The sequence below is a fragment of the Brassica oleracea genome, chromosome C1, assembly GCF_000695525.1.
Source record: "Brassica oleracea var. oleracea cultivar TO1000 chromosome C1, BOL, whole genome shotgun sequence".
Classification (NCBI taxonomy): Eukaryota; Viridiplantae; Streptophyta; class Magnoliopsida; order Brassicales; family Brassicaceae; genus Brassica; species Brassica oleracea.
This window is the reverse complement of record NC_027748.1, coordinates 11,860,081-11,871,697: the sequence shown is the minus strand read 5'-3', so window position 1 is coordinate 11,871,697 and position 11,617 is coordinate 11,860,081. Positions and strand designations below refer to the sequence as shown.

General features: G+C 38.5%; 1 protein-coding gene across 2 annotated transcripts; it reads right to left on the bottom strand.

The window, feature by feature from the left end:
• Positions 1-4,119: 4,119 nt before the first annotated feature.
• On the bottom strand, positions 4,120-10,662 carry LOC106307158 (protein MODIFIER OF SNC1 1). 2 transcript variants are annotated; one of them, XM_013744033.1, is made up of 10 exons: positions 10,389-10,662; positions 9,869-9,936; positions 9,480-9,560; positions 9,365-9,409; positions 8,930-9,275; positions 8,672-8,768; positions 8,229-8,276; positions 6,954-8,031; positions 6,644-6,872; positions 4,120-6,571 (listed from the first exon to the last, which is right to left on the bottom strand). In XM_013744033.1, the coding sequence occupies exons 2-10, from the start codon at positions 9,895-9,897 to the stop codon at positions 4,406-4,408; spliced, it is 4,119 nt and encodes a 1,372-aa protein (XP_013599487.1). In that variant the 5' UTR covers positions 9,898-9,936; positions 10,389-10,662; the 3' UTR covers positions 4,120-4,405. The 2 variants fall into 2 exon arrangements, with proteins under 2 accessions (XP_013599487.1, XP_013599492.1); XM_013744038.1 differs by lacking the exon at positions 10,389-10,662 and adding an exon at positions 10,243-10,332.
• Positions 10,663-11,617: the final 955 nt, after the last annotated feature.

Sequence of the window (11,617 nt, the reverse complement as noted above, 5' to 3'; positions counted from 1 at the left end):
AACCGGATCTGAAAAACAGATCTGAGAAACCTCTTCCAGGGTGCTGATCATATCAACTAAGATAGGAAGGAGAGAGGAGAGCAAACGAAATAGAAACAAGAAGAACAAATAACTCCGGCACCGGTGACAGCGATAACCAGGCCGGAGGAGAAAAGAGGGGGCGGTGGTTTGTTTTCAAGGGAGAGTTTTTTTTTCTTTTTTTGCTGCTTCTCACGAAAATTAAAGTGTCACCAAAATGAAACTCGACCAATACCTTTATTGGCTTTTTGAGATGAAACCATGGTAAATGTGATGTTTGTTCATGGTTCCTCCTTCAACCCTAATAATATAAGGCTTCTACGCTTTTATTGATCAATCTTACACTACAAGAAAAAATGGTATTGATAGCACATCGGGATAGCGCTGATTTTCAAACTGCTATGATAGATAATTTTTTTGATTCCGGAACATATTCATAGCACTGACTTAATGCTTTCGTGAAAAATTAGAACGCGGGAATAGAAAAATACGTGTGCCGCTTATACTCAGTGAAATTTCGAGAACCGCGAAATACTAAATTGTTTCCCTCTTTATTGTAACACTTAGGCTACATAATGAAAAAAAAAATAGTCTTCACACAGAAGGTGGAAAAAAAATTAGAGTCCCCAACAGAAATCTCTCTTGGGAACAAATCCTAATCTCGTCACCGCACCCTATCTCCCACCGAGTAAACTCTCCGTCGACACCTTGAAGCTCGATTTCGTGATCTGTAAACAGTAATCGAATCGAAGGTAGACATACCTATGCGTTGTCAATTTCCTTTCTTTCCTAGGGCCTGAGTCTGAGACAGAAGAGAGAAGAGACGAGACGAAACAGAGATAGAGAGGAGACAGAGCTTGGGTCGTGTCTTGCTTCGTCTACGATTACCAGAGCTTGGGTTGGGTCGGGTCTTGCTTTGTCTCCGCTGTTTTTGGCTCTGCTTCATAGATCCGCGGTGTTCGAGCTCTATCGCCGCTTGTTCCGGAGCTTAAGTCGAGCGAGAAGAGAAGACAGAAGATGGAGTTGGTCCCAGAATGCTGAAGACTAGAACTCAATATACCATAACTCGGTTTGCCTCAGCGTGTCGGTGAGTCTCCAGAGAAGCGTGGTATCACTCACCTCTTCCCCATTCAGGTTAAAAGACTTTTTCCTTCCAATCTGAAAGCTGTTAAAGACTTATCTTTTATATGTATTGACATACTGTTTTGTGTTATCTGAAAAGGGCTGTGTTGGTTCATGCACTGCAAGGACAAGACATCATAGCTCGTGCAAAGAAATGAACTGGAAATACTTTAGCTTTCGGTATCCTTATTATCAAACGCCTCACAGAACAAGATGGAGACTACTCTGCTTTCAGGTTGTTTTGTTGTTAACTTTACAGCTCCCTTTGTTCTTTTGTTGTTAACTTTTCAGGTTCTTTTGTTGTTAGGTGACCAGATGCTTGCTGTTGGGTTTGAGGAGGCTGTGAAGTCGATTCTTGAGAATCTCCCACAGAAGAGACAAAGCATGCTTTTCTCAGAAACTATGCCTTCTTGGGTGAAGAAGTTGGCGAGGAAGTACCTTGACAATCCCCTGAATATCTGTCTGGTAAAAGGCTTTCGTTTTCTTACTTCACTGTTTCTGTTGGACCAGATGCTTAAGGCTATCTTCTTGTATGTTTTTACTAGATTGGTAGGTTGGAGACCAAGATAAGAAGCTCGCGGAAGGGATAAAACTCTATGCAATCTCAGCCAAATCAAATAAATAAACGCACTATTCGAAGATGATTACGGCTTTTGAACCAGTATGTGAACATTCATTCCTCCCTTAAATTCTTTTTTGGTTGTGTCTGTCTTTTTCATTGTTGGTGTACAGAGGCTGTGCCTCTCATGACTGTCTCTTTTTCTTTCTTTCTCACTAATTCATATCAGTTGCGTTTGCTGATAAGCTTTTCGCTGGAAAACAATGGCGGGTTGGCAGTGGAATATACAGTTGATTCGTTAAGTTGGGAGAAGAGTGAAGACCAATAACATCTCATGTCTTCAAGGTGACAACTTTATGTATAAGCTCACTGAGTGTACAGTTGCTTCTATTTTTTTTTTGTCTTTCCAGTATCTCACTTTGATTATACATAAAGAAAACTAACTGTTTTTTGGTTGCTAATGTCTTCACTTTTGCACTTTTGCTGCCTGGTGGCTAATGTTGTCACGTACGAGTGCACTGGAGCATTTAATCTTGTTTAAGGTTCAGACATTGGAGCATTTCATCTTCATTGTTTATTTGGTATAATTGCAGTGCTGATCCATTGATTTCTTTTACTTCCAGGGTTGCTGATCAGTACTGATGGTTTCCTTATGATTTCAGGTTACGTCGCAAACGTTTAGCCTGGATGCAAATCTATGCTTGCTTCATCTCTATTAGGTGTTCTAATCGTTTCTCTATGTGATATGATACTGGGTACTTGCTGTAACTTCAATTGTCTACTTATGTTGATGCTGAGATATTCACCTCAATATGTTTCTCTTCTTTGTTGATGATGCAGCTTATGTTGAGGCTGAGATATCCACTCTATTGCTTCCAATTGCAGGTATTCTTATTTCTCGTTTTAACTCTTTGCAATAGAAACTTAAAGTCTCAATTATAGAAGTATATCCACGGTTCTCTAGCTATAGCAGATTTGTCTTGTATGTTATAAAGAAGTAAGCATACATCTCTTAAATTTAAAGACAATGAAGTGAACGTATGATCCATTCTTAATTCAAAAGGTCAGACAGCTGAACCCTTTTGATTGTTTTTAACAGGTTCTTGGAATACCAACTCGGATATTGTTAAGGTGTATCCCCTACACTTTCTCTGAGAGATACAGGCTAAGGCCAAGAAGGAAAAATGAGAACTCAAGGTTTTGATTTAGTTCCCATGTTTTCTATAGTCCTTTTTATTTGTAGTTCTGATTTTGTAATGATGTCCGTGTAAGGTTTGATGAAAATGTATACATGTTTGTGGTATGTAAGTACATTTTGGTTTTATTAATGAAATATTAATTGAATATTAATTTTTATGTAAATCTAATTTGCAGCAAAACATGTTTTTAGGAACAGTTTCTAATAGTACATAATCGATAATAGATATAGCATTGATAGATCACTATGATAGAACATACGATAGCAAGTTAAAAACAACGCTATAATATGTCTCGAATATAATAGCTTTTAGAAAACTGCTATCGTATAGGGAGGACCTAAGATAGCTGGGGCAGACATAGCGGTTTCAATAACGCTAACAAAGGCATATAATAGCTGTTTTCTTACGCTAAGAACGGCCATTTTTCTTGTAGTGTTACTTCCAATGTTGTTTGCTTCGTTTTTCTTGATTGTATTATTGTTTGTCTCTTTGCGGTTAACTATCTTATTCTATTTTATTTAAGTTAGTTTGTTGGGTAAGTATTTGCTCCGGTTTTCGTTTCCGGATAGTATTTTGTTTCAATGCCGGCTTATGCCTTCGGCATGGTTCTATACTTTTACCGACTTTGTGTGTAAGTCAATAAAACATATAAAAATTCCAAATATAAAAAAGATTTGTTCATACATATTGTAGATAATTAAATATATTTTTTGTTTATTATATTTTATGTTTCAAAATAATTAATTTTAATATTTTGTATACAGATTAAAGAATACTAATTTATTATTCAGTTTATCTCGTTTTCCAAAAACAACAAAACTAGTTAATCCAATTAATATAAAATTATATTGCAAAAAATAATTCTAAAACATGATAAGAGAGTACATTTTTTAGATTTATTTTAAATTAAGTTAAAATTTTATTTTTTTCTAGTAAAGTTCAACCACTTATATTTTCACATTTAAATTTAAATTTTATTTAATATAAACTGTATTAATTGAGATCTGAAACAACAAACTTTCGAATAAAATAACAAAATCTAGAATATTAATCTTTTAAATAGAGAGGGTATATTTTAATTTCCTTTTAATAATTGTGTTCTGTGGTTTGATGGAATCATAAGGAGTTTTACTGAGATTATCACCGCCTAAACAGTAATCTCAAACAAGTTGGGATGACAGATTTTATTATACTTTCTGTTTCAGCTTCTAAGAAAAAAAGTAAAAGTAAAAGTTCATGTTAGATAAGATGATTCCCACACTCTGAAAACAAAGAAAAAACAAGTAACGGGCAAAGGCTTAACAGAACAGGTAAAGTCCAACCTGCCACCAAATGTAATACAAAATGCTAAAGTTGCATGCATATTCAAATAATTCACTGAAATACATAAAAAAAAAAACCCCTCCAGAGCAAAGACTTTGTTGCCAAATACGTTCTCATCGGATGCTACTCCTTTGACAAAGCCTCACCAACACAGCTCAACTATCTAATCACAAACAGGACAGTCTTAGTTTCTCTCATCTGATAATCCATGACCGGTGTTTCTCCCAGCACTACCCCTTTGCTGTTGGTACGACTTTTGTCCACCATGCCGCTGGTTTCCCTGTCCCTTCTCCCTGTATCTTGGACCTTCTGAACTGTCTTTCAATTGTTCTCCGTCATAAGCATGTGACCCAACAGGCTTGTACTCGTAATGCAGATTTGGCTTCTGTCTATCTCTGTTTGAAAGTGGCCTCTGATGGTGATGGTGCATGTTCTCTTGCATCGACGAAGAACCCCAACCTCCGTGTGACTCCTGCCCTCTTCCAAACCGTCGATTCTGCCCTGCGTTCTTTTGGAACGTACTATTCGGATTATGCCCACCCCCGACCTCCTGACTGGCAGATCGGTTTTGAGAATGTTCTGGTGTATCAGCTGAGATCATTTTCTGTTCTGGAGTAAACCCCTGCTGCTCGTATCCAGCAACATCCCTCTTCTGAGATGCGTAAGTTCTGTCCCTCGAATATTGACAACCACCAGACTGACCACGAATTTCATTCGAAGCAACATGCAAATCTTGTTGACCTAACCCATGGCCAGACTGCTGCATATGAGCTTTGCTGGAATCTCTCGTATTCGCTTTTTTATAGTCGCCATAGTTACTTCTGGAAGCATGCTGCTTACCTTGAATGCTCATTCCCTGATCTTTTCCAACAGCGATGGTTCGAGGAGCACTTGCTTCCATTTCTTCAGCAGTAGCAGCAGAGTGCTGCGTTTCAGGAGTCATATACCAGCCATCGATCCATCCACCTGTACTGGATGCGGTTCGATCCTTAGAAGAGTCTACCGCAATTTGTCCAGTTTGATTACTTGTGTGATAGTTCACTGTTCCTCGGATTGGCTGGTTTGACGTTCCTAATTGTCCATCCTCCAAAGCTTTAGTAGATGCTGCAGAACCTCTACCATGCTTGCCCTGCCTACCATTCCCATGTCTTGATTTTAAAGGAGACCCAGGGGGTTGGAGAATTCCTTTACCTTCTCCACCTCCACAATTTTCTTTCTGCAAAACATTCTCTGCCATTTCTGGGGCAGCGGTTACTGGATTTTTACTGACCATTTGCTCAGCTGTTTCTTTTACTATGGGCTTAGCTACATATCTCTCCAGCTCCACTCTTTTGCTTCTTGAACTAGTCTGCCCTTGATGCAGACTCTTCGAAGAGGTGCTAAACTCAGGAACGGGACTCCCTACACCTCCGGAGCCATCAGCTTTCTGCTGTGGATGTACCGGAGCCCAGATAACAGTACTGTTACCAGGAAATTTATCTGCAGGCTTGTTTACCAGCGTGTTTCTTGGAGTCTTGCGCAAATGTTGAGTTTTCGAGTTGTTTTTTGCTCTGCTTTGGGACTCTTCATTCGTGGAGGAACTGATTTGGTCAGACGAATTACCAGACCCTTTGATATCCAAGCTTGGGTCTGACAAAGACCCGAACTTTATTTCTGGTGCCCTGACCCTACCAATCTCAATTGACTCATCTCCTGATTTCGTTTCTTTTCCAACGGCAGCTCTTGTCGTGTTCATTAATTTTGCCTCCTCAACCTTGTGCTTTTTCTTACCGTTCCTGTTATTTTTTCTTTTCGTGAAAGCTGGCTCAGTTGAAACGCTCGGCGTAGCTAGCGTGTCTGAGTTATGACTTATTACACCTTGGTTTGACACCTCAGGAAATGGAACAACGTCGGACACCTCTGTAGTAGCTTCAGAGAAAGAGTTTCCTGCCGTTTTTTTCTCAAATACGATATGTTGCTTCTGCTTATAACCCAAGCGCTTCTGCTTTGAAGCAGCGCCATCACGGTGACGTGGAAGATTATCCTGGTGATTAGGGTCCACATAATGTGCATCTTCTGTTGAAGTCATCGCGTTTTGCATTGAGGGTTTTCCTGATTCTTCAGTAGATTCTGTAGACTTTGCAACCATACGTGCAGGTGAAAGAGACCGAGGAACTTCTGGTATATTCGCGATGGAAGCATTAGATTCAGCTTCCAAGTTCTTGGCTGAACCCCCCTCAGCTGCTTGGGATCGTCTATTCAACTCTTCCAGTTTTGCGAGAGCCTTAGCCCGCTGATCTCTGGCTCTTTCTTCCTCCTCTTTCTGCCTCTCTTGAGCACGCTGCCTGGCTAACTCTCTCATCGTAGTACGCTTTAAACGAACATGTCAAACACTCAGTAAACCCCCAAAAAAAGTACAAGAATGAGATGAACTAGTTTATACCTGGTTGTCGTTTGGGTCTACAGATATTCCAGGCACAGGCTTCCCAACGGAACCAGTATCCAAAGAGTCACCTACACTTACCTCAGCAAAGCTTTCTGAGTTTGAAGCTAAAGTTGCAGGGGAGGAGCCTGACATAACATTTGTCTTCCGCCAACCATCATTGCCTTCATTCTTCACTCTTTGTTGAGACTGATGATCTGCTCTGCCTTGAGTCTGTTGAGTAGATCTCCTGTATGAACTAACATCAAATTTTTCCCAACATAAAGGATAGCATAACTGGCCAAAACGCTATTGACAAATTATAACAGACCTGGATATAGAAGTTCCACTAATAGCTGTCAGCTCAGAGTTTTTGTTGGTGGCAAGATCACCATGTTTATAGTGTAACGAGTTCGTACCATCACTTGCATGACCAGTTCGAGGCATTCTTCCTGAAACTTTATCCACAGAGTTCCCAGAATTGACTGTACGTGTTTTGTTTTCCTGCTGATCTCTATTGACGACAGATGAAGCATTTTGCCAACCATCACCACTTCTAGTTTTTGTGTTTAAGCCATCTATTTTCTGAATCAAACTGGGATCTTCAGGGGCAGCATTTTCTGCCCTAATTGGTTGTACCTCGTCACTTGCCTCAATGTTGTTTCCTCTCCTGTTGTTTTTGGAATTTTGCATCTGATGAGCTACAACCTCTGCATTCGGGAGCCTATTTCCTAGAATTCCTTCCCGCTTTGTTTCATCTTCCCCATTCCTACCATCTTGGGCCCTTAAGAGAACCTTGTATTGTCTTTGTCTTTCTTGAGGATGTGATGGCTCATTCTGTTCCAAACCCACTGAGCTTCCAGACGTATCATACCCACCTTGACCAGAGTGCTGGCTATAAGCATGAGGACCCGCAGGCCTACCTGCAAAAGGCAGGTCTCTGTTGCTGGGACTTCCGTACCCCATGGGAGGACCATAGTAGCTTTCATGTGGCACTGGACCAAGATAAAACCCAGGCCTAGTCTGCATCCTTGGGTGGACATAAGAGTCAAGTATTGGAGGCCTGAACATGTTTCCATTAGCAGGGTGATTACCCCTAGGACGAGCCTCATGGCCAGGAGTAGGCTGAACTTGCGGAGGATAAAATGGAAAAGGATCTATAGGAAAACCCCCAGGACCCATTGGGGCACCATATGGATGGTTCCCTCTGTACCAGCCACCACCTTGATGATTATTTACCGGAAGACCACGCCAACCATCATACTGGTGAGGAAAATTAGCATTAGGATACGATTGTGGACAACGGGAGTCCAATTGCCCTGCCTCTCTACAATGTCTAGGTGCATCTTCACTGTATGGTTGATCATCTCTTCTCCAGGTATTGTCATCTCCAATCCGTACATTAGCTTCTGAATATACGAGACAAGATATAATGAGAAATAGCGTCCAAGAGAACATTCACTAAAGAGATGAAGAGGAATAAAGGAGTAAGACGAATTCAGATGAAACCCTCTGAGGGTAACATGGCCCTAAAAACATAAGTAACTTTTGAATGAAATGCCAAAATATGTTATTAACATAGAAAAGAGGTTTGAAAAATCCACACCTCGCTCTTCCACAGATCTTCCCGACGATGATGCAGGTCGAGCGGCATCTGCAAAATCGTAATTTATAAGAGCAATTTCTACGTATCCATTTCATAAAATCATATCACATTATATCTAGGTAACCCTAAAACCCTCAAGGGGCACATATCCTAAAAGTGTTCAACCAAGAGCAAGCCAGAAAAGCCAGTCCCTGAAAGTTTTGACTTTACTGAAAACATGCGTCGAAATACTTTCTCAAATTTCTCAACAGAATCGCATTTATAAGTACCAATTTGTAAAATGAACATGTCTTTGCTAACGTCACTCTCTAGAAGGTAAGGGCGGCGAGTATAGGATAGGATTCGGTACAAACTGAAACATTTATTTTGCCCTCCTTTACAGAGGGACTGCTGATTGTATTTTTTTTTAGAATGAAAATAGTTTTCCTATTTATAGATGATACCTTGTGGCACAGAGCTCTTCTCAGAACTTTCTTTTTCAGCACCAAGGGAAGGAAAATCTCCAGACGTCAAAAAAAACCCATCCTTTTTCGTTGGAGCCTGTACATACGAACTTACAGTGCGTTTATTGCAGGTAATCAAAAGTGAAGTAAGAGAACACTAACATGATGCTTAACAGATAAGGATATAAAAGAGGATAACGCTGATGCTTAGCAAGTTCAGATAAATAATATACACTATTTTAGAGGAAAGAACCATACATGTTGACCCCATGTAGCAGAAGTCTCTGACACGGGTTCAGCAAATCGGGATAAGTGCGAGCTTCCAGGTCTTGTGTCTGCACTATGTGGACGTTGTAGTGCAACTGATGCCTGATTAGCTGGGAGAACCCCGGATGCTGATGAAGGCCGGGACTTCGAATCCCAAGTAGAAGAAGAATCATGCGCTTTGTCACTATCAGCGGTGGAAGGACGAGTAACACTTCCACCAGTAGAAGGGCGAGTGCTGAGGTGGCTTGGTGAACCAGGACCACTTTCAGTTCGTGGTGACAACGAGGATGTCCCCCACGCATTCAGAGACGATTTACTGCCCCAGCTAAGGGTTCCCCTACAATATATGAGGAGAAGAAACTTGAACTATCTAATCTACGCAGCCAAATAAGAATGAGAAATAGCATCTGAAAGAGGTACACTTACTTTGGAACGATTTCCACATTTGGGTCAAGGCCTTGATTTTCTAACCTTTGAATTCAGACGACAATTGTTCAGGAAAGAGATTGTAATATATAATATAAGAGAGCTCATCAAATACCTTTGGCTTGGTAAGTTAATCGGTTTTGGAACAGCAACCTTTCCCAATATAGTCATGCCACTTCTTCTTGTAGTTCCCCATCTGCAAATTAATACAGAAAATGTAATTTGTTATCAAAGCAATGACACAGAGAGGAGAAGGCAAGATCACTAAAAGAAAGAAATCCAAACACAGGGTACCCTTCTACACCCCCAGGCGCGTATAGAGATTTTTATTTTAACAGCAGTTGGAATATACAGCAAACTGTAAACAAGTGGTTGGTACTTGGTATTAAGAAAATACCACAAAGAGGCCAGCAAATTCTTAAAAAAAAAAACTCTGTTTCTCCCCAAAAAAAAACATAGGAAAGTTCATGAGAAAGACAAAACTAAAAAGAAGAGAATAGAAACCTCCGATCCCCTGTCGTGCTAGAGGTCATAACTAAGAAGCTACAGGATCCAACCACCCCTTATGAAACCTGTAAGGCAAGTGCACGATTAGGCTCACAAAATGAAACTCAAATCCCAAAGAATCAATTCAAACCAAGCTTAACTCTAAAGAACAATTGATATGATAACAGTAATCAAACTGACCAGTTCTTTAGTGTAAATTAGAAGGTCGAACTACCAATTTATAAAAGAAAGCAAACAAATTCAAGAAAAATCCATTACAAATAATACCAAAATCAATTGTCAGACAACACAATGTTTTTTTTTTCTTTTTTGGCCAAATAAAAGAAACAGACAATGCTCGACAATCAAATTGATAAGAGAAACCCGATTACGTGTTCCCAGTAATCAATCAATCAATCAACGAAAGGACCCAACTTTTAGTCAGATGATGATAATAATTCTATAAACCCGTCACTCGTCGCATTCAATACGGCACGAGATTGCTAGCTCGCGGGGGCGATGAAGAGAAATAACTGACCAAAGGGAAATCCTTTGAGGGAGCTCCTCGGAAACCCTAGATATGGATGGTGAGAATCGAACAGGAGGGAGGTGGGGAGGGGAGCAGATCGGATGTTCTAGTGGGTGATGGATGGAATTGAAGAAGGAAGATGAAGGAGGAAACCTAAAGGATCTGTCGTGAAACGAATTCAAGTGATGGGATGAGAGCTCGGATTGGTTCAAAGACGAGAATGCGTCGAAGTTCTGGGCTGCACGGTTTCCTCCAGATTTTTTTATTTTATTTTTATTTTTATTTTTATTTTGCTTTTTCCCTTCTAGTAATGTGACCTTTTAAAAAATAATAATAATAAGAAAGCTAATAATTTCTCAGAAAAAAATTTTTTTTACTAAAATCACCCAGACAAACTATAAAGTTCAGCTGAATACTCCCTCCGTTCCTAAAAGATGTTCGTTCTGAAAAAAAAATTTGTTTCAAAAAGATATATTTTTTATTTTTTCAAAGTATGATTTTATGAAAATTGTAAGTTTCAAAAAAATTAATGGTGTTTATTGAATTTCTATTGGGTAAAAATTATGAAAAATTGTTATTCACAAAAAACAATGCATATTTAATGAGTTTTCTTAATATACGTGAAAAGTTTAGAATATGCATCTTTTAAAAACAGAGGGAGTATGTTTTTTTGGCAACCAATTCATTGTTTTGAAATTTAAATTACAATGTTCGCAAAATAACGTTGATTTTAAAGTAAAGAAATAATATTCCCTTTTAAAAGATAATCTTAAAATAATAATATATATTTTAAAATTATTAAGCATTTTATTTAAATCAATCTATTTCTCAAATTATTACAAAATAATTTAAGAACATAAATTAAGATATATTTAATGAAAAAAAATTAATTTAATCTTTCTTTTTTATGTAAGTTCTCTTTTATATTTTTCAAATTTACATATATGATAAATAAAATATTAATAAAATTTAAGAAGAATATATTTTTATATATATAACGTGATTTCATAAAAAAAAAGTTTAGAAAAATAATCTTGATATCAAAGTAAGGAAATAATCTTTACTTTTAAAATTTATCGGTTATGTTTTTATGTAACTTTGTACCTATCATCATTTTATTTTTATAATTTTCTTTTTCCAAATTAACATATACTAAATTACTAAAAAATCAAAATATATATTTACACATCTAAGATGAACAACCAAAATAGTACGATGAATAGAAATAGTTATTCTTT

Coding starts and splice junctions, on each gene's coding strand:
- LOC106307158 (XM_013744033.1), bottom strand. CDS start 9,897: ATGACCTCTAGCACGACAGGGGATCGGAG. Junction 8,769..8,929: donor CTGCTACATGGGGTCAACAT/GTATGGTTCTTT, acceptor TCGTATGTACAG/GCTCCAACGAAAAAGGATGG. Junction 8,032..8,228: donor AAGATCTGTGGAAGAGCGAG/GTGTGGATTTTT, acceptor TCGTATATTCAG/AAGCTAATGTACGGATTGGA.